The sequence below is a fragment of the Cariama cristata genome, unplaced genomic scaffold, assembly GCF_000690535.1.
Source record: "Cariama cristata isolate BGI_N322 unplaced genomic scaffold, ASM69053v1 scaffold2712, whole genome shotgun sequence".
NCBI classification, from domain to species: Eukaryota; Metazoa; Chordata; class Aves; order Cariamiformes; family Cariamidae; genus Cariama; species Cariama cristata.
This window is the reverse complement of record NW_009604232.1, coordinates 76736-100409: the sequence shown is the minus strand read 5'-3', so window position 1 is coordinate 100409 and position 23674 is coordinate 76736. Positions and strand designations below refer to the sequence as shown.

General features: G+C 37.0%; 1 protein-coding gene across 1 annotated transcript in view; it reads left to right on the top strand.

The window, feature by feature from the left end:
* The window catches only part of METTL15 (methyltransferase like 15), an 89620-nt gene that overhangs the window by 28993 nt on the left and 36953 nt on the right, over window positions 1-23674 (top strand). The window contains exon 2 of the mRNA XM_009695491.1: window positions 4791-4927. Within this exon, the coding sequence (XP_009693793.1) occupies window positions 4791-4927 (137 nt within the window). The remainder of the gene's footprint in view (window positions 1-4790; window positions 4928-23674) is intronic.

Below are 23674 nucleotides of genomic sequence, written 5' to 3'. Positions count from 1 at the left end.
TTTCTCTACCTCCCACAGGAAAGTTCTGTGATTCTGTTTTATCATTTATGAAGCCCAGTTTTGGGTGGAAGGTCTTCCATCAGGCATGTATCACTCTTAAAATTTTATATTCCTATATAATAGTGACATGGTACTGGCGAAGTGTGTAGTTTTTCCAGGTTAATTTTTCTTCTCATATTTTAAACTTTGCATTCATATTGTTTCCTGTTCTGAAAACAGCACTACTCTTGGCTTGCTGTTTTGCACATCAGGAAGTATGTCCTTCCTATTAGCTAAAAGGGGAGACTGACTAAGTAGGATCCTTTTCCCTTCTTTTGGCTTGCTAGTAACAGTTTCCTCTTAAATCTATATCTGAACCATTTTTGATACATATATTGCAAACGGCAAAGTTGAGTTACTCCTACATTGTATAGAGATCATGCAATTGTAATGTATATAATACTAGTTTGTCTTTCCATGACTAGCCCACCATTCTGTTTGACTGACACAGTAGCTGTCTTCATTACCTTCTAAGTGATTTGCCCGTGCTGCATTTGATGGGTCTTACAAGCATTTAATTTGTGAGGAGGATATTCCAACAAATGTACTCTGAAGGGTACTGCAAAATGTTCTGCTCAGTACATTATCCTGCTATACTTGAATGACTGCCACTTAAAAATTTCTTTAGACAAGAGGGGAAAAGTGCCAATGATATATGATACAAGAGGATCAGAGGGGAATAATTGTACAGTTGCCCCTTCTGTGAGTGCGTGTTAAGTCTTTGGAGGAAGTGCAAAACAGAGGGCTGGAGGAAGGAACTGCATTTCCCCAGGAAGGTTGATTCGAGGTTGTTTTTTTTTTTAAATTGGTGTACTTGGGATTAAGATGGTTCAAGTGATAACACTTGCTGAAGGCAGAGAGGGTGATTATTATCAACATAGGGGTTTTTTTAATAGAAAAAGTAGATAAACAGGGCTGGGAGTTGAAAACAGTTACGCAGTGCAAGGTCTGGTTTTGGGGAATAACAGTCCCCATTTTGAGAAGAAATTCATGTTATCTGTTGGAAAGAGGCATGGAGAATGCCTTATGCTAGTTAATCATAGCATAATAACAGTATTTTGGTGTCATGTAAGTGTGAACAAGGTGAGACCCAGTTTGTCTAGACCAAAAGGTAAACAGCAGAAGTCTGTTACATGATCAATGATAGAAAAGAAAGAGACTGCTCATGAAGTACTGGTACTGGGGATGGAAGACTGTTTAGCATAATACCTCATGTACTATGTTCCAACTCAGTATGTCTTGGGTATTTTGTAAAATTTGCTAAAGTATTTTTGAGATTTTGTACAATTTGTCGAAGTCCTTTTTGAGACTTATGTCAGGGTTGCAAGAGCAAGAAAAAACATTTTATGAAAGATCAACTGATCGCCATGAAGTGTTTGAATGAGTTAAGGTTAGTAGCAAAAAATAAAGTTGTACATCTAAAGGATCAAATTACTTTAAGAACATGATAAAATTCTTGCCTTTAAAAAAGAAAGCAGAAATAGAACTTACTGGAACTAGTGTGAAAATTGTATTTTATATGCTTTTAAAATAAATCTTACGTAGTTTATGTATGTCATGTTTGAGTTTCAATTTTGTGTAAGGTCTGCAATCTCATTTTGTTACACAGTAAAGGAAAAATAATTACAAAGGCTATCAGGTATTGCGGAGTAAACTTTGTTAAATGCGGAACATAATCATAAGCAGAATTACAGATGACTTCATAGTAAAATGAAATGCTTAAAAGGTATTTATTAGGAAATAGCTTGTCAGTGAAAAGTTTTGTATACAAAAATGAGGAAGATGAACTTTTTGTATTTCTATAACTATCTTAGAGCTAGTTGTAAAATGAAGGCTATAAAGTTTTTGTTTGTTGCTGTCTGTATGTCATGAAAGAGCCAAATGGTTTCTAAAATGTACAGTCACAAAGTGATTATAAAATTCCCGAGGGGAGCTCTGATGGGGCTATCATAACTTAACAATGGAATGGTGAGTCACTGCAGGAGGAATTAATGTAATAATCTTTTCCGGTATTTATAGGACCAGGAGGATAAAATGTCATTTAATTTTATTTGATTAAAAACTACTAGGTAAGAGATAAAGATGAAGGAAAAAAGAAGCATCTTTTTTCAGGCATGAAAGATGAATGGAATGTATAAAATGCATATTATGAAGCAGTATAGTATAGTGATTAATTTTAAATCTGATCAGTGCTCTAAAATAGTTGTGTTAATAAAGAAATTATTTGATAATGTAAGGTGATTTTTTTTTTTAGGTTCTAGGTGCAAAGTGTTGCTTTTGAGTGAAACAGCTAGATTGAGGCATCTGTATGAGTTCTTGTTTGCTAGTTTAGGCATATGTATCTGTGTAGTTCAAAGATCATACATGGAAGATCTTTATGTACCTTTAAAAGTTATGCCAAAATGTACTTAATGTAGCCTTAATTAGGTTTGCTAGGATGCCAAAAATGCTTTAGCCTATTCCATTAATGCTGGCGGTGCAATATTTTATCTAGCACTCTTTTCAGTCCTGCAGTCACTTCTGCTTGAATCAGAGGTGTATCCTCTTTTATGTAGTGCTCCCAATTTAAAGATCATGTTACAGTTATCTACTGTTCCTTACAGGTTTGGTTCGTTTGTGTTGGTTCTTTCAGAAAGGGCAATATAATTTGGTGAGCATCTGTTTATTCACAGTGAATGCTTGCATGAATTCTTAACCAAAGCTTCTAGATGCTGTCGCAGTATTGAGAGTGTGTCGCTATGTCATGGTACAATGATCCTTATCCTTTCTCCTCTTCTCCTTTGCACTGCTAGTATTAATTTTTGGTTTATTTATAAGAACTTCTGTGTGGTTTGTTAATATTCAGCATGTGTAAGGGGTTTATCAAGCTTAAAGTTTATCGAATTTGAAATTGCTGAAAGCAGAGGCAGATGTGTGGGAGGAAAGGTGAGACAAGTAAAATCACGAATAGAAGTATTCTTGAATGAGCCACAAGATCTTCAAAAATTCATTTGGAGGAAAAAAAAGCAATATTAAGTATTGCTTAAATAGCAAAAATGTCTAGATAAATGCTTGGCCAAAAAAGTCCCTAACTCATTTTCTGCTATTCACACTTGATGAAACAAAGGACCTTCTCCATAGTACGGAAATGTTGGTGAGAGAAAGGCACAAAGGATCAAATCTGGGTAATACTTTCTAGAGATCACCAAAGAAGAATTAGACGTTTAGAAAACAAACAGATGTGCAAGAAATAAGGAAATTGCTCAACATATTGGTGAGAAAAGACTGTTTTCTGGAACTTCACATTACTAGTGAGTTTAAGTGGAATAAAATTATTATTCCAAACTTTTTTTGTTTTAAAGAAGATAAATAGCTGCTCTAGCATTTTCTATACCTTCCTTGACTCTTGCTGCCAACACTGTAGGTCTGTTTTAGGAAAGGAAATGTTGAGGTTTTAAAAAAAATTTAGTGCTAGATTTCTAGCTATAATATCAAATAAGATTGTTTCTTGGTTCTTTTTTTAAACAAAACAAAGCAACCAAATCCAACCCAGAAGATGTTACTAGTGTTGATTAAAGCTATATTTTCCAAGAGAAATGATGATGTAATTTAGATTGGTTTTGATTGTTTTGTGTTGCTGCAGAATAAGTGCAATCCTAAATGACACTTAAGACTGTTGTGACTAAGTTTTTAAGTGCATTTTTGAGTCGGTAAATCCTATGCAATAAAGAAGTGGTTCTAACTTTCTGTTGTTCCTTCACATTTTTCTAAAGGGATTTTTCTACAGAAATAAAAGATAAAAGTGAAAGGTCTGTTTATTACTTATGTACTTCTGTACATATGTACTTATGTACTTCTGGTAAGGATTAAATGGAAATAACTTGAGTGGAAATCAAAGAATATGAGATATTTCTTGGAAATTTTAAGAATAATTTAAGAAGGTTTGTGTATTTCCTAGAATTCATTATATTTTTTGCAATTTTCTAAGCTAAATGCAGAGTTAACAATTGGTAATTTTCATTTAAGTGAGATAATGCAAATTTTGCTAAGATTGCTGTTAAGGTGGGTATTCCTATGGTATTCTGCATCTAATCAACACATGTAATGATGGTAGAGAAGATACAGCAGGACTGGGCTTCAGTGTGTCTTAGTAACCTAAATACATGGCTTTGTCCTTGCACAGCAAACCTGGAATCAGTGGTACTGTGTCTTGAAAACTTACACTTTCTGTGCTAGTTAGGTTTGTCTCAGTCGGGATATATATGTGCCTGTGCTGCCATCACACTTTGATCTGTGGTATAAAACTATGGTAGTGTCATTTTTTTTTAATTGATACACAATACATCAACCTTTCTTTTAGACACATTCTTACAAAGCAGATGGTGCTGATTACTTCCTATAGTCCTATGTCCTGTAGATCTTTGTATCCATCAAATTGAGCAAGTCCAAACAAAGCAGTCAAACAAGTGGCTTTCCTATAAACTCAAAATGTAAAGAAATGGGACAAGTATGAAGGTGCAGTTGGTTGTACCAAATGATTGTCCTTTTTGTTCTGGAAGGATTGCTGGGGGGAAGGTCACAACCCCTAAAGATTACTGTGACATGATTGCAATTCTGCACAAACTATGAAAATACCTCCAAGCAGGCAGCGTGGCTGTACGGAATGGTATGTTTTCCTCCAGCGTATGAGAGAGATTAGCTAAAGAAGCTTTAAATCAACAATCGGTTTATCACTATTCTAAGGTAAAGGTGTTGTCTTTTTCACTCAACAGCGTTTCCTTGATATGACGTTTGGAGCCGGAGGTCATACTACAGCTCTTCTAGAGAAAGCCAGTGACATTACAGTATATGCACTAGACAGGGATCCCACAGCTTATAAAATCGCTCAGCAGCTTTCAGAATCGTACCCGTAAGTTGTCTTCTCCTGTCTTAAATACGGTTGAGATAAGGATTTATACTGTGGTATTATGTACACAATTTAATATATTTTTATAGTTTTAATATATAGTTTTTAATGGCTTATTTTAGAATAGCGTTATATGCTGTATGTACCCTGTTAAATAGGAGATCCAATTAAATTTGAGTGTTTGCATGCAAGTTCTTCTGAGGTTTTTGGAGTTAAATGCATATTCTGTACTGTCTTAATTTTTGGGTGCGCATCAAGTAGCCAATTTTATATTTAAAAACTGATTTTAAAAAAGATTGATGTGCTCTGCTTGCTTTGAGATGATTCTGATAGCAGAGTTGTACAAAGGCACACACTTTTTGGTAAATTTCACAAAAAAGGATGCAATAATATACTTTTAAATAATTAGGTAATTTAAAAATGGCTTATGAATATTTCAATTTTTTAAAAAAATAATTGTAATTCTGTGTTAGGTTTGCTAAATATTTTGCTACTGGCTTCAGAAACTACTAAACAATTTAATAAGCTACTATTTCTGTGTAAAGCTCATGCTTCAATTCTCTTTTTAAACAGGGTGCTGAATTTGCTAAATGAACAATTGCTAAATGCAAATATTTAGGTTTATTTTAGTTATACAGAGTTCTTGATCCTTTCTTTTATTCAAGAAGCAGCCCAGCCAGAGTATGAGTACATTCATGCAAAAGTGTGCATTGTGTGGAGTTGAATATGAGCTTTTCAGAAAGTGCTATTGTTTAAATTTGACCAAGAAATAAAAATATGTAAATACAAAATTAAAGAATATGAAATAATTGATACTTAGGAAATTTAGGGAAGGTAGGAAGGAGAGGACACTTACTGTCAGGTTGAAAATGTTAGAGTATTTATTTCAAAAGAGATGATGGTGATTCTTTGAGTGACCTTAAAACCACTCAGTCATGAGACATGAGGAAAAGCAAATCTTACCAATAAGAACAAAACTGGAAGAGGTGGATAAAGAAACACCTGTTTTTTCAGTCATGTTTCCCCATGTAAAAAGGAGTTTGAAGACAGCAGTAGTACTCAAGCAATGCAGAAGGTATTCTTTGCCTTTTCTAAAAAAGAAGGCTAAACTGTGCATTCCTTTCTTCAAGTGCCATTGTCAGAGGCCTAGTGGGAGAAATGCAATTCTGCACAAACTATGAAAATACATCCAAGCAGGCAGCATGGCAAGAAAGCTTAGTTGAGTTTCTAGTCATCCTGCTCTGTAAGACCACTTAAATATATTTCTCTAAATTTTCAGTTCTTTGTGGGCTGAAGTGACATGCAGTATGTACTTACAAATTTGTGGAATTCCTCTCTCAAATGTCAGTTCTCCAGAGAATGTTCTTTTTGACAGAATAGTGTGTAGAACATTGGCAAGGAAAGTCCATTTTTCTTTTAAACTAAACTAAACCTGTAAACATGTTCCATCAGACAGTATGGGAGTTGTAAAGTCTTCTGTTCTTTGTGTCATAGAAAAAAGAATATATGTAGTCCAAATTAAGCTGATCTTAGATCTAATAAAAATTTTCAGAAACATTCACACAATGTAAGATGATTATGAACAGTCCTCTGACTCAATATATGTTTATCCATAAAGCATCCTGTGCAAACCTGGGTGTGAAGGAAGTTTATTTTCCAAATAGATGAAGAGATTTTTACACATGTTGGATGTTGTTCTCCCAATGATTGACATTGTTACTTCTCTGCTTGCTTATGTTTGTGAAAAGATGAGCTTTAATCTATACCAATTACAGTTGATGTAACTTATTACGACTTTATAACAAAGGAGCTCTCCTAGTTCCTATCTTTTTCATAAAATCATACAAACTTGGTTACTTGGACTGCAGACATGGTGTTGTCCACCTTTACAGATGCAAGTTCTCATTAGAACGAAGTGAATTCTTAAATAACATTTTGTTAAGTTGTTAGTGAAAAGTCTTGATCATTGAAAGATGACTGCATGCCACTTGAATGTATATTGTAAGATACAGAGCACTAGTCTTACTTGTTTTGGTGTTTTCCCTCATCTCCCATCTTTCCTATTGGAAAGAACAGGTGGGTCCTTTTTTTGAAGGTAAACGCATCTTTTTTTCATAATGGTTTATGTTGAAAATTAAGGTAAAAAAATGTTCATAATATGGTATATGTGCTCGTGATTAATCTACTTACCCTGGGAAGTCAGTTGCATAAAGCATTGTGAAATTAAAAGGGGGAAGGAGGAGGTATAACTATATCATTTATAAATAACAGGTAAAGCTAAGCTTTGCTTACAAATAAATTGTAAGTATAAAGGATTTACTTATGAGATATGGAGCTTTCATAAATGGATTTTTTTTCTTTCAGTAATCATTAAAAGATGATTAATCTAATATGGATTTTTATTGTCTTTTTTTTGCACTGTTGGAAGTAAATCTTTTATCATAATTTTATCAGTTTAATTAAAATCTGTGTTGGCATCAAAAGCACAGGGAATTCATCCAGTTGATGTCTTTATCTGGTTAGGTCTACTCTCAGGTAAAATAGTTCCCTGATTCACCAGGGAACCACAGAAATACTTGTGCGATCTTAAAAATGGCAATGGCTGCGTGCAGTTGCAAGCTGAGAGAAATGTAGGGTTGACCCTTCTGTAACAGGCAGAGCCGTGGGTGTAACTGAAGAACTACAACATAGAAGTATAGACTTCTTTACTGTTTTTCTGTTCTAGGGTTTTTCAACTCTTCTGTTTAACATTGCTGTTTTGGGAGAGGTTATTTGACTTGCTAAAGTGCTTTGCTTCCTTCGGAGGTGAGGACCCAAGGAGGGGGAAATGGCTGTTACACAACTAACCAGTAAAATCTGATTCCTACTGTGCCTGAAGTTGTGAATGCAATGGGCAAATCAAAAGTCATACATGAACTGAGTTTTCTGTTGCCATTTTGTTTCTACTTGAAACAGAATATTGTACCTGTTTGTTTAATTGGGGATGTTAATAAATGCAAGCATATCAACTACATGACAGATCTTGAGTCTTGCAGTAGTATTTGCAGTAGTCCATCCTGCCATGAAAACTTCAATTCTAAATATCCGGTGTTAATTGCTATTGTTTGTTCTGGTTAGGTAGCATTAATAATCCTAGTAAAATCATATAGTTCCAACTGTTACTTACTATGAAGCTTCATTTTTTAAGCATCCTATATCTTAAGTCACTGAATTACAACATTATTAAAGCTGCAGATATATATTCTGCATATATAAAGTTGCAGAAATATGCCTAAAGATATGGTTGGAAGAGATAAGTGTGGCTGAATTAGGGGATTTTTCGATATTCAGAACTAATAAGTCCTCCTTGTACTTAGCCAAAAGACAGCTGGAATAATGTCACTGAATGAGAAACGCTAAGGAAAAATACATTTCACGTTTGTATTTTAAATATGTCTCTTTGCTTCTCGGTAGTGATTTTGTCAGAACTAAAATCTGAAGAGGATAGAGTTCCAACTGCAGTTCTCACATTTGTTTAGTCTCTGTTTATTATTTTTATTTTTTAAAACATGTAGTGCTGCTTTAATAAGGAGAAAATGGGTCAGGGCCTGTTAGATATTCAGTGTGTGGGTGGGAATCCTTTGACGTGCTTTCTGGGGAAGCCTCTAACTTGGGAATTGCTGATGAGAATCCAGGAGAATGCGATAAAATTCAGTCAGTAGCAATATATATTACAAGTAAACCCTTTCACACCCACAGAAAGGGAGAGGTTAGAGAGGTGGCTGAAATCTGGCAATTAACCACTATCATTGCGAGCTTTTAAGTATGAGAAACCTATGTAAAGCCTACGCAGAGACAATATGTTATTTGTAATTCTCTGGGCGGAATAACAGATCATGCCCCAAAAGTAAGGATAAACAGTATAAAATTCCTCATACAATTTAACTATCACTTTGTTGTAGTTCTAAAGTAATTTTGAGGTGTGATGGTGCTTGTGGATTTTGCTTTCAGGGTTACACCAAGTTTACAGAAGTGGAATAGGACCATCAGCTGCGCATTGTATGTCTTGGGAAAAATAGAGTGGTTTTTTTCAGTTCTAGGAAAACACAACTTTTTTTGGTTGCAGTAAGCTTATTTTAAGTGCTTGTGCATTGTAGCTGAGTGTATTATATATTGATGCTTTTGTTGCTATATGTTATTTATATAAGCTACTATTTAACTTTTGGCTGTAGTGCATAAGGAATACAATTAACAGTGTGCAATCAAGGCATATTCATTATAATGGTGCCTTAACTATATATGTTACCTATAGTGTTATTTCTTTCTGAAAGAATCTCCATATATGTCAACATCTGGCTGCCTCTGAAATGCAGGCAAGGCAGATAAATGAGTTGCCTTAAATATGAGATGGAAAAATGCAATTGAGAGCACTAGAGAGACCTTTAAATGCCATTATATTAAAATAGTGCTTTTCTGTCATTTATTTTGTTCCTCAGAAGGTTTATTCTGAGGAATAACCCAAATATGCTTCCTTATAAAAACATTAGGAATAAAAATTGTTTCTCTTGTTGCAGTTGTGCAGGTTTCAGACTAGAAACCTTTGCTTGCTTTCATGCGTACACTCTGATCCTTCAATATATCAAGTTCCTGGTTCAGATTTGGGCCCAATTGAAAGTTACCCTGACATACAAAACACATGCGATGGTCTACTTTAAAAATCTTTTTTTTCTTTCCTTTTTACTTTCTTTTGTAACTAGGCCTTTCAGTGCTTTCTTAAAACCTTGTCAACTTCAGAGAGAAAGACTGTGGATGTTGTTTACCTAGACTTTAGTAAAGCCTTTGACATTGTTTCCCACAGCATTCATCTGGAGAAACTGGCTGCTCATGGCTTGGATGGGCATACTCTTCGCTGAGTAAAAAACTGGCTGGATGGCCAAGCCCAAAGAGTGGTGGTGAATGGAGTTAAATCCAGTTGGTGGTCGGTCAAAAGTGGTGTTCCCCACGGCTTGGTATTGGGGTCAGTTCTGTTTAATGTCTTTATCAATGACCTGGATGAGGGAATCAAGTGCACCTTCAGTAAGTTTGCAGGTGACACCAAGTTGGGCAGGAGTGTTGTTGGTCTGCTTGAGGGTAGGAAGGCTTTACAGAAGGATCTGGACAGGCTGGATCAATGGGCCGAGACCAACTGTATGAGGTTCAACAAGGCTCAATGCCGAATCCTGCACTTGGGTCACAACCCCATGCAATACTACAGCCTTGGGGACGAGTGGCTGGAAAGCTACCTGGCGGGAAAGGACCTGGGGGTGTTGGTCAACAGCCGGATGAATATGAGCCAGCATTGTGCCCAGGTGGCCAAGAAGGCCAAACAGCATCCTGGCCTGTATCAGAAATAGCGTGGGCAGCAGGACTAGGGGAAGTGATCATCCCGCTGTATTTGGCACTGGTGAGGCCGCATCTCAAGTACTGTGTTCAGTTCTGGGCCCCTCACTACAAGAAAGACCTTGAGGTGCTGGAGAGTGTCCAGAGAAAGGCAACAAAGGTGGTGAAGGGTCTGGAGCACAAGTCTGATGGGGAGCGGCTGAGGGATGTGGAGTTGTTTAGCCTGGGGAAGAGGAGGCTGAGGGAAGACCTTACTGCTCTACAACAACCTGAAAGGAGGTTGTAGCAAGGTGGAGGGTCAGTCTCTTCTCTCAAGTGATAGGAGAGGAAGAAATGGCCTCAAGTTGCACCAGGGGAGTTTTAGATTGGATTTTAGGAAAAATTTCTTCACTAAAAGGGTTGTCAGGCATTGGAATGGGATGGTCAGGGAGGTGGTAGAGTCACCATCCCTGGAGGTATTTAAGACATGTAGATGTGGTGCTTGGGGACATGGTTTAGTGGTGGACTTGGCAGTGTTAGGTTAATGGTTGGACTTGGTGATCTTAAAGGTCTTTTCTAACCTAAATAATTCTGATACTATGATTTCACTACCAACATCATGTCAATGGAAACTCCAATTAAATCTTTTGTGTGTGCACTTCTTAAGTTTCTTTTCTTTGCAAACATAACGGTTGTGTTTTAATTCATTGTATGGACTGCAAAAGCTTTGCCAGTTACAGACTGCAGTCTAGTAGTTTAAAGTTCAGAAAATGTTTCTATTACATAGGTATTGTAGGGACAGATAAACACCTTCTCACTGGTCCTCAATATAAAGTTAAGTATCGCAAACTCTGTATCCAAAACTGGCCCATGACATTGGGATGTACCATGGCGAAAATAACACTAAACTGGTGGAAGAAGCCAGAATCGTGTAATCTCACTTTTTAAGAGAAGTGCCAGTTTTCCCTCTTCCTGTAAATGTTCCTTGAATTCAAGCAAAGGAGGAAAACATGTTACCTGATTAAAAGGGATATTTCTTGGCAGAGAAAGGAAGTCTGTCTTTCTCCATGGTTGAAGCAACTTGTTAGTTAATGTGTTCTCAGTCCTGTTCCTTGTAAGCTTTACAAAACCAGTATTTCTTCATTTTGGAGTACACAATACCCAGTAGTAAATGATACTGAAAAAGAGGTGCGGAGACCTCTTCCTGGCAGTTTTGGTATTTAAAAAAAAAAAAAATCAACTCATGAAAATTTTTACAACCATTTCCATAAAAAGCTCATACTATAATATTCAGTCTCTTTTTAAAACGTTCTTTGCCACATATGTGTGTCTCTGTATTTTATGCTCATGAGGTGGGTTGACCTTGGCTAGATGCCAGGTGCCCACCAAGCTACTCTGTCACCCCCTGCCTCAACTGGACAGGGGAGAGAAAATATAACGAAAGGCTTGCGGGTCGAGATAAGGACAGGGAGAGATCACTCACGAGTTACCATCATGAGCAAACTTGGGGAAATTAGTCTAATTTATTACCCATCAAATCAGAGTAGGATAGTGAGAAATAAAATCAAATCTTAAATACACCTTCCTCCTACCCTTCTCTTCTTCCTGGCCTTAACTTTACCCCTGAGTTCTCCACCTCTTCCCCCACCAGCAGTGCAGAAGGGTGGGGGACAGGGGCTGCAGTCAGTTTGTTATGTGTTGTCTCTGCTGCTCTTTCCTTCTTATGCCCTTTCCCTGCTGCAGCGTGGGATCCCTGCCTCGCAAGATAGTCCTCCACGAACTTCTCCAACATGGGTCTTTCCCATGGGCTGCAGTTCTTCAGACTGCTCCAGCCTGGGTCCCCTGTGGGGTCACAAGCCCGGCCACCAAACCTGCTCCAGCCTGCGCTCCCCTCTGCATGGGACCACAGGCCCTGCCAGGAGCCTGCTCCAGCGTGGGCTTCCCATGGGGTCCCAGCATCCTTCGGGCATCCCTCTGGTCCGGTGTGGGGTCCTCCCCGGGCTGCAGGTGGGGATCTGCTCCAGCGTGGGCCTCCATGGGGTCCCGGGGGACAGCCGCCCTCCCCGTGGGCTGCCCCAGGGGCTGGGGGGAATCTCTGCTCCGGGCCTCCAGCACTTCCTCCTCCTGCTGCACTCACTTGGGGGCTGCAGGGCTGGTCCTCTCACATATTCTTACTCCTCTCTTTGGTGCTGCTGTGCAGTTTTGTTGTGGTTTGTTTTTTTTCCCCCTTCTCCTTCTTAAATACATTATCCTAGAGGCACTACCACTGTCGCTGATGGCCTCAGCCTTGGCCAGCGTTGGGTCCGTCTTGGAGCCGGCTGGCATTGGCTCCATTGGACGTAGGAGAAGCTTCTGGCATTTTCGCGCAGAAGCCACCGCTGTAGCCCCCCTGTGACCAAAACCTTGTCACGCAAATCCAATACAGCTCAGCATCAAGTTCTTATATAAGCTGAGCTAAATGTTACTGGATTGTTTTCTTAATTTACTTAACATTTGTGTGGTAATACTCTGAATTGTTATTGCAGCTGTATACTCACAGTTACCAATAATCTCTGCCAAGGAATTATGAAAGACAAGTTTATTGTTTTCATTAGGGATTTTAGATCAGGGAGCTGAAATGGAGTGACTAACATGCAGTGCTATGCTAAGACCAGTTCATTAATATTTTGTTGGGTATTTCCTGGTTAAATCAAGAGATAATGGGAACAAATGCTGATGCCTCTTCATTGAGACCATGTTCTTAATTAGTCTTTTAGCAGAGTAATTTGTTACTTGCTCTGAATATAAATAGTTTGTAAAATTTCTAACAATTTATATCAGTATTTGTATACTAAAACCAACTTCTATGCATGTACACATACAGTGAGCAACTGCAGATGCCTGCGTGCCCACACCACTGTCCCCAGAGTTACCATCAACTCTTGTTATGTATTTTAATTGGGAGACAACAGCAAAAAGATGGGAGAAGCAATTTATAGTGTAAAAATGCATAGTAGAAACCTAATACTTTACAATATAAAAATATAATTTAATATATTTACTTTTGAAAAAATCTGTTAAATGTGATTTTTGTAGAGAGCAAGTGCAATGTGGAGAATATATGGACTTTGTATCACACTGCAGCACAGTTAAACGAAGAAGCAGAGTTGGTTAATCCTCACTCATAGTAATCCTTTTACATGTTGACTGACTCTGAAAAAAGTTCATTTGAGAAACTCCTATAACTAAGAAACAGTTATTTTTATATTTAATAAGCTATTTTTACGAATAATCATAGAGTTCAGTAATGAGTAATGGTTTAAAACAGGAAGGTGCTACGTAATTGCTAGTATCCTGTGAGCATCAGGAGTGTTCTTGATGCTTTCTATGGACAGGGAAAGTTACCATCCTTGAGAGTATGCGTAATGTATTTTTGCTTAAGGAATAAAGGTACAGATTGAAGTTAATCACTGATCAGTGCAATATTTTCGGTGTAGTATGTCAGTCTTTTTATCTTTTATCTTTCTATTGTCTTTCATTGATGTTTATAGGATATTTGAAAAACAGAAGTATTAACAAGATTGTCACCCATGGAAAATAACACAGGGCACAATCTAGAGAATACCTTATATCTATTCAATCTATGTGTCTGTTCGTATAACTACAGTGCATTTGTTTGGCTTAAACAGAGCACATTTCATGTGGAAATACTCATAGATATGTGAACACCTCTTAAGCATCCTCAAAATGTAGCATAATTTAAGACCAGGTAGGCAAACAGTACCTCCTTAGAAAAGGAGATGGAAGGGAAACAATACACAAATCCAAGTGTTTCTTTAAAACAAGTTCAGTATTAGAAGTAAGTTTAGGAAGATGTAGCTAGGAGAAAGCCATGAAGATGGTAATATAAAAAGATGACGACTCTGAGTATACTGGTTGAGCAGCCAGTCAGTCTTCCGGTGTTACCCTGAAGCTTGACAAGATTGAATGAGTTGGATGCAACAGTTTGTCTAAATATCTTAAGATCTTCTCCCTGCAATTTCAGTAGTGTCTGTGTGTTACTCAGTTGAGAAGTGTATTTATCCACAGGCTTTAAGATATAAAAGTCCTATTTTATTTTTTTAACGTGTGTGTGGGGAAGCCTGAGGGAAAGCAAGTTTGTGAGTTATCTGAAGTAAAGGAAAATTATTTCTAGAACAGACAAGTTGCCCAGCAGGCTGTACTAAGCATATCTTTGATGCAGTGGTGTTCTGCTGTGGATCTTTGGTCAGATTCACCTTCCAGCATGTTTATTCTTTTCCTCACCAATAGATGTGAAAAAGCTCATACACCGCACCTTACAGAGTGGGCACGTGTATGAAAGTGTGAGTTGCCACCACATCTGTGTATGTGGGAAAGGCTGAATAGGGTCCTAAACTGCAAATGTTTCTCGGTGCCAATATTGCCCATGCAGCGGGTCTTAAAACCAGTTGTTCCAAAGGTGGGAGCAGTTAACAATTGTATGCGTGGGAAGCCAGAAAACTTACATTACAGTCAGTAAGGGCAGTAAAGATTGTACTTTATATTGACTGATGCAGGTTAATATGTATGTTTGGAAGGCTGAAGCAGAGCTTTTTTTTATGCTCAAGGTATAGGATGTTAAGGATTGATTAATGTGGTATCAACATTTTGTATCTCTCCATCACAGAATTCTGTTTGCACTGTATCATACCAGAATTTTAACACTGAATGACAAGGAAAAGCTCTTTATCTGCTGAATTTAAACACTATAAATTTATCAAAATCAGTGCTTTATTTTTTTCTGCCTCAGTTGCAACCAAATACTGAGCTGACCTGACTCTTACTTAAGTTGCGAGATCTGTCTAGATCATGCATTAAGGTCAGATGGCTACAGACCATTTCCAATATTAGTAGCTGAGTTAAAATCTAATATACTGTTACACAAAAGAGAAGTCCTTATTTGCACTGTTTGAATCTCAAAGGAACAAAGTGTCTTTTAAGAACATAGCTATGCCCAAATACTGTCTCGTATATATACATGGCACTAGTTTCAAGGCATGTGGTTATGTTGACATTCCCACTAAAGCTTTTATTTAGCAGTAGAAACATTTGGAAAATGATTAAATACTAATCAGTTGATCAAGACTCATTCTATTTACAAGAATCTGTTAATCATTTTAATGCTATACATATTTCTTTTATTCTGGCAAAATTATCTGATAGTTGTATTAATTGTTAAAATTATTTTCAATGTCATGTCATAAATTTGGGGGTTTGTCTTTGTTTTCATACATGATCCATAAAGCAGACATCATCTTTTTGTTTCAGCCAGTTTTCTATGGCTTTGGTTTTGATGAAAGTTTCCTATGGGTGTTTAGATGACTTAGGTACTTTTATATTACTTTTGTGACCATTCATTACTAAAATACATGTGAAACACTTTCTGTTTGTTGAACTTAAATTCTAATTAAAAACATCTTAAAAAGTGTAAAAAAATATATTTAGAAATATCTTTTAAGTGTTTGTAAGGCATTTTTTTTTTGGTAGCTGAACAGTTGAGTTCCAGGTATATTTTCGTTACAGTAACAAACCAATTTGGTTTTTATAAAAATAATTATCATTTAGTAAAGGAAACTGGTGGAGCACTCCTTTCAATATGTGTGGGTTTTTTTGTTTGGTTTTTTTTGTTTGTTTTTCATAACAGCAAAACTCAAGATTCTGCTTTTTTTCAATGAGAGGGAGGAAGGGAAGAGAAGAGAACATATGTTCTAATCTGAAGTTTTTTTGCACCTGGTAGCTAGTTGTCTACAGACCTTTTTGTCCAATTGAGAAGATGGTATCTTCATATTTCTCAGCAACAGTTAGTATTTTAGCTTGCTATTTGTCAAGAGTTGTATATTTAGCTAATTTTTCTTCACACTTACCGTAGGAGGCATTGAGGCACTATGCATAAAACAAGAGGACACACTGTATTGAAATGCCTTGCATCAGACAATAAAGGCAGAAGTATATTTCATCAGTACATAGATTATTTTTGAGAGTAGAAGATTCCAGCATTTTCATATGAAGGTGGAGATGATACAAATGTGTGGACAAAAAGGTGCTTTTCACTTACTAAGTGAATGTCAAGACTTGTTGGTATTTAAGATAAACATGTCATTTGCTAAGTAACTAAAACAAAAAAAGCTGATAGCTTCTGATTCACAATTTTATTTCTTCAAATTTGATAAAAAGGAAAACAGGTAACTAAATGAAGGTATTTGTCAATACATTTTTATACCAGTATTGAGCTTCACACTTAACTAAGTATGAACTAAATGTATAGAGAAGTTATTTGGAGTTCAGATGATTTTTGATTGAGTCATTATACTTCAAATACTATTATCTTAGATACATTAGGATTATGCATATAAGTGACATAGATCATAAAAATGAATTACTTTGAGTTTGACTGTATAATTCTGTTTTTTCTTGTCATAATAAACATCATTTGCATTTTAATTTGATTTTGGCCTTTGTGACTCAACTGTGCCAAGTGTTGTGCGTAATATTCAAAGGACTGAAAGTAAAATCGGACAGTTTGGCTTTGTATTTAGATGCCTGAAAAATACAGCAACTTAGTTTGATCAGGCAGCAAAGGTTTGGATAGCGACTTCAGAGAATTTCTCTGTAAAACCTTGCTGGAGGAAACATGTAACTTCGAATGGAAGTTACCTGTGGCCGTGTCAACACTGAATGGTGCAAGTGTTTGAGACCAGTATTGACTAGTAAGTGGTCTTAACTCTTGTCACACAGAATTATAAGAAATAATACAAATGTCATGTCTCAACAGTAGAAACAATCTGTAATATTGATATTGTTTGCTATATGATCTTACACTGATCATGAGAAGTTGCTGAAACTTAAATTTTTAAATATGAGTCAGGAAAACAGAACCAAATTTTTTGGTAAAGATATCCAGATTGCCATTCATTTTCAAGGTGATCTGTACCACCTGCTAGGCGGGGAAAGGAAAGAGGAGGATAAGCAGCACTCCCTTCCCCCAAGCCATCGTGTCTTTATCTCTGGGAAAGCACCATTATTTTTTCTATTCCAATGATTGCATGGAGACCTGAAAACCTGCACCGTTGCCCCTCGAAAGAAACTAGGAACCGATTCCTCTGAAACTGGGAGAGCAGCTGTTAAAAAGCCAATTTTTCTGTTACCAGGGAAGGCTTAATCCGCTTCTGTGTTGTCTCTTCCCACCCTTTCAGAAGTTGTGCTGCATGTTATCATATTTTCCATCAGTTTAAGGTAGTAGTTCATCCTCCTTCATCTCATTCATGACTACTAGCTGTTCCTAATGAACAGGGGGATTTGCCACAAAAGACAAGGTAAAAGTCTTATTCAGTTGACTGAGCATCAGAATGACCTTTGATTCCTTGCAGTACAGTCTAGGTTAAGGTGGAGCAATGTGTGACTGTCCAAGTATGGAGTGGAAGAGCACACTTACCTGAATTCAACCCTTCCCACAGTCTACCTTTGTCAAAATAAGTGTATGTTAGCACTTAGTGACCCCAATATCAAGATACAGCCTTCTGGCATTTAGTAATATTTAATTCAAGAACTAATAATATATGAAATTATTCTAGTAACTTTCATCTTCAAAAAAAAACCAAACCCCAAAAAGTTCTGTGTTACAACAAAATTGAATATGCAGTTTATTATTTTTCCAACTAGCAGGACCAAAAATGTGTGTGCTTTTTGAATAATCAGTGCTGTCACTTTGTGAAACTTTACAACGCAGCAAAACTCATTTCACTTAGAAGGAATTTGGGGAGCATCGTGGATATTGGCTCCAAGAGTATAAAGGGCAACTTCTTAATTCAAGCTAAAAAACCCTTGTGTATTTAACAGAAAATTTTCTTCTTGTGCAAAATGTTATTGTTTCCAAGGTGAATCTATTATATGTGTCAAAACCCTCAGTTAAGAAAAGACTGAGTATGAAGGTTAATGATAGTGTGGTATTCTTTATCGTGGTAATGAGGGGAACCCCACAAGTAGGATTATTTTTACAGCATCCTTAAGGTAGGATTTTTCTGTTGTGGTTTATGACTTGCATAATATGAATGATCTTATTTCTGCATGTTTGGAAAGCACACTGTGCCGTGGAAAAAATTTAGATTTCTGAAAAAACACATAATTAAAATATTTTTCTTTTAACTTCAAAATAACCGTTTTATCAACATTCAAATAGATTAACAACAATATTCACTAAAATGGCTAGTAATAATGAGAAATTGTACGACCAGTGACAAAACTGTTGACCAGTCTTTGAGCTGTTTTTAATATTTGCTTCGTAGTACAAAGTAGATGAGACCTCTCACATCATTCTTGTGATAGAGAATTTCCATATTGCTGTTCCTGGGTATTTTGAATACTACAGGTTTGTGGGCAATTTAGCGGAATAAGCAGCAGGGAAGGAAGATGCTGGTATTCTTGGTTTCCTCTGTTCCATTGTTTTGCATGGTCCCATACCTGATGGACATGGCATCAAAGCTATGTCCGAAAGAAACGTTGAATTCTGTTTCTGTGGATGTTTTGGAGGTAACAGATGGACTGAAAAAGAAGCTGCTGTAGGCTTTAGGTCTTAATTTCATTTCTTTTTCATACCTGTTTGCTTGAAACACTAGTTTATTATAAATTCAGATATAGTGCAGCAAGAAATATGAATAAAACAAAATTCTACTGAATTTTAAAAACTTTTAAAAATTCTATACTTTTCCTATTCAATGGTTTCATGGATCAAAGACCTTTTGTCTTACTATGACTAGAAACAAGAACTGAATCTCATTGTCTAATCAGGGGAATTTCTTGTTTTCAAAGGGATGTGTTTCCATTTTTAATTCTTACAGTTAATCAGATATTGAACATTGAGAAATAGAAGTGTGAAGAGCTAAAATGTCTTGTCCTTGCCTTTCTCTAACCATAACTACAGAAAGAAAAGTCAATATTTGAGTGCCAGTGTGGAAGCTTCTCAGTGAGTCAGTGTTGCAAGTTTATTAGAAATAGATTAATATGTAATAAAATTATGGGACACAAAAATGTGTTTATCCCTTCATTCTGCAGCCACATATGTAGTGTACACACTTTAATTATTGAACCTTACTTAAGTTTTCAACTCAAAATTACATTCCCCTAGCAGGTCTGACAGGGCTTTCTCTCTAGAGGGAAGCTCTTTTCTCCAGTGAGACTTCCAGGTGCAAGTCACACATTGATCTGTTGTACCAATAGCCTTTGAGGCCAGCTTTTTGCCCATACATTCAGTTTGTGCCTTTCGTGTTGGCTACCAAGTTAACAGAGGGAAAAAATCAAAAGCTGTATTAAAATCTAATTAAATCTACTGTTTACCTGTTACACATAGAGCCAGTTACTTTGTCTTAGAAAGCAATTGACTTGGTCAAGAGTGTTTTGCCTTCAGTAAATCTATGTTGACTGTTCTCATCTTGCTCTTCATGTGCTAGGGAATAGTTTCCATGAGGACTTACTGTAAAGTTTCCACAGTGATGAAAGTGAGGTCTGCCAGCCTGTCGTTCTCTGGACAATCCTTCCTGCTGTTTTTTTGAAGCTATCATGGCATTGACCTTTTTCCAGTCGTGAGGGACCTGATCGCTACAATGTCTTAAGGCTGACAGAGTGGCTTCATGATAAGATTAGCCATCTCTCTCAACACTTTCAAATATGTGTCATCTGATCCCTTAGCCTTGTACATGTCCAACTGCTGTATGTGACTGTCTCGCTTGGTCCTCCTGTGCTGTGGTGTTAGCACATTTCCCTCCTAGTCCTTGCTAGTGGGCAGTTGAAACAGATTTTGCCAGTAAATACTTAAGCAAAGGCTTTTACTACCTCAGCCTTTTCAGTCAAATTTATTACTATGTCACCTGTGCCATTCTCCACACTTCCGCATCTCCATGGCACATCCCTTCCCAGTTTTAACTTCAGATAGATTTAGGTCTTCCTAATTCCAGCCCAGTGCAATCCAGCTCAGGATTTCTGTTTTATACTCCCTGATAACTTGTCCTGCTTCTCTCTCTTGGCCTTCCTTTTTTTGGCATTGTCAGGATCTCCCTGTTTAGCCAAACTGGCCTCTTTTTTTTTTTTTTTTTTTTCTTCCAGATGGGGATGGATTCCCTTGTGCTTTGCAGAGATTGTTCATGGGAATTGACCCACTGTCCTGAGTTGATTCATGTATCAGGAGAGCCTCCCGAGGCCTCCTGGTTACTCATTCCCTAAAGAGACTGAGGTCTTCCTGAATCCTGGGATTTCTAGTGTGCTACTTGTCTTCCTCACTAGCATCAGGATCATCAGCAATTTTGCCTGAAGTCTTAGACTATAGAATGCCACTGTCTACTGTCTAGCCTATGATCTAGGATGTTCATGTTGAAAAGTGTTTTTAGGTAGTTTTATTCCTTCTGTGAAGAATAGATTGTTAATGCACCATTCACTGTCATTCCTCCAAAATCTGTTTGAGGCTATCTCAGGAGCTGAGACACCTAAAGTCAAATATTGTTGGCATGCTTGCTTCTGATACCAAAAGGTTTTTACCAATTCCGTGTTTTTGTTAGGAAATATTCAAGGAATATGGGATGGGGCATCTACCACCTCTCTGGGCAACCTGTTCCAATGTTTCACCACCCTCAATGTGAAAAATTTCTTTCTTATATCTAGTTTGAATCTACCTTCCTTTAGATTAAAACCATTAACCCTTGTCCTTTTGCAACAGGCCTTGCTAAAAAGTCTGTCCCCATGTCTCTTAAAAGCACCCTTTAGGTACTGGAAGGCTGCTGTAAGGTCTGCCCAGAGCCTTCTCTTCTCCAGGCTGAACAACCCCAACTCTCTCAGCCTGTCTTCACAGGAGAGGTGCTCCAGCCCTCGGATCATCTTCGTGGCCTCCTCTGGACTCGCTCCAACAGGTCCATGTCCTTCTTGTGCTGAGGACCCCAGAGCTGAAGGCAGTACTGCAGGGAGGGTCTCACCAGAGCGGAGTAGAGGGCAAGAATCCCTTCCCTCAACCTACTTCGCTCTGATGCAACCCAGGATGTGGTTGGCTTTCTGGGCTGTGAGCGCACATTGATTTGGATGCACATTTGGAGAAAAAGAATTGTGATTCAAGGTTCCATGCTTCTTAGTAAGCATTGCTGTATTGGGAAGCGAAGCTCTGCTCTGAAGTAGCATGTGGGCCTGGGAGGTTTTCTGTGCAGGTAAGAGGGGACTGGATATTTACATTTGACTTTTTTTTTTTTTTTTAGAATTACATGATTTAAAGAAAAAAGTGAAGTAGACCTTGATTGGTTTAGGTCACATTCTAAGTCAACATTCAGGATGAGGAAGGCAGTTCTTAAACTAGAGGGGTTTTCTTCATTTTTGGATTCTTAAAAAAAAAAAAGTCTTTTATAAGATATTTTGTTTGTTCTTCCCTGCTGCAGTGCTCAATCCAGTCACAACCTGTTACAGGTTTAACAAATCTCTAAAGCACTTTAGTCAAACTCTTTGAATACTTTAAGTTTCAATGACAATTTCAGTAGAGCTTTATATAAGGAAATGCGCAACCTTTAACTAGAACCAGAATGTTCTCTGTGTATTCGCTTTCTGACGTCTTTCTGTCCCATAATCAACTTTAAGAGGTACTGCAGGTGGCTTGGAGGTAGAGTGAGTTAACGATTAATAAGGATTTACGCAGCTTTTTGCGTCACTTTTTATTTCCAAATCATTTGCTAACAAGTCACCTAAGGGCTTAAAATCGACCAGGACAATAAACAGCAGGAGCCTGTGGTGCAATTGATGCTGATGAACAAAGAAAATAAATTATAGAAGTCAAAACAAGTATTATTTTATTGGTTGCACTTGATACTATAAAAATTTGTTTTATTGTAAGGAATACAAAGAACCAATTCAAATTATGATTTTTCTGTTGTAATTTTATGTAGAACCTAAACTTTCTTCTTTATATTTAATGCAGTGATTATTCAATTTATCAAAAGTTGTATGGCTTTTTCTCAAGAACATTCACTCAAATGGACATCAGCCTTAATATATCATTCTTTTTCCTTTTCTGTTATTCATAACTCTTTTTGGAGGTTGTCATTGCAGCAGGAAGGTATTATATCTTCAAATGTTACAGAACTAGAAAAGCAACAAAACCAGCCATCTCCACGACCATGTTGAAGGTTTCTGTCAAAAGAGTATAGTTTCTTAGTTGTTCTTACATTCCTTTTAAGCCTCCAGATCCTTTCAAATAAGATTAAGTCCTTTATAAACATTTAACTAATGATAGCTAGTGCCTTCCAAAGAGACAAAACTTTGTTGAATGTGAAACAATGGGATATGTTACTTTCATTTCTTTTAACCACACTGCCTTCTGGGGTACTTGATTGCAATCACTTATACACAGGCAATTCCTGGTTTTCTGAACAAAACTTTGACAAACTTTCCTTTCTCACTCCAAAATTTTCCTCGCAGATTTCATATAGTAATACTTACATAATTTCATTACAAATACTGTTTTTTGCAATTGGTGCTGAGTTTACTCCCCTGCTTCTATTGGCTCTTACAACGCTTAAGTCTTTTTGGCTGAAAGTTTAGACTTGGTGTAGGTAACTTGTAAGTCTATCACCAGCCTTTTATAAGGGTGGGATTTCATGTATGTGAGCTTTGATCCGCAGTGCTTTCTTTTGCTTTGGGAGATACATGTAATGGTATGAATGTCTTAATATTCTTGAACTAAACGTTGGAGAGCCTACGGGTCAAAATGACAAGTATTGTTATTCATAAATGAGACCGAAGTTAATGGGATTTCTTCACACTTTTCTCTGGAAATACATATTCTAGTTCTGATTAATTTTAAAGATCTTTGAAGGCTATACATTTATAGCAAGACTGTATATTTTAAATGCTAAACCAGTAGGTATTTTGATTTTATTTTTAGTTAAGAGAAGGAAAGAAGCTGAAACTGCAGCCGTTAAATGTCCTCTGATTGCAATCGTTGTTTTTTAAAATTGCTCTTGTGGTTCAAACAGAAGGTACATAAATTGTTAATGTGATGCATGTTGTGCAGTATACTAAATAAATTGAAAATGTCTATTAAAGTTTGCATGCTACAATTAGTACTTAAACCAGTTTGAATATATGGTTTATATTATCGTGTTGCACTATCTTCTGAATGTGCTAGAAAATCACATCTTGTATCATCATGATAAAAATTTTCAATATGTTGAATAATTTGTATTAAATGAATGTGTAGCAAAGTAAAGCTATGTTCTTCTGGTGTTACGCAAAAATGCTGAATATAGTTAGGAGTCAAAAGGGTTTCTCTGAACTAGATAGATTCACTATTTCTGTTTGAGAGAAGTCAACAAGAGCTTTGATCGCAAGGTTTGTTACGTTTTTTGCTTATGC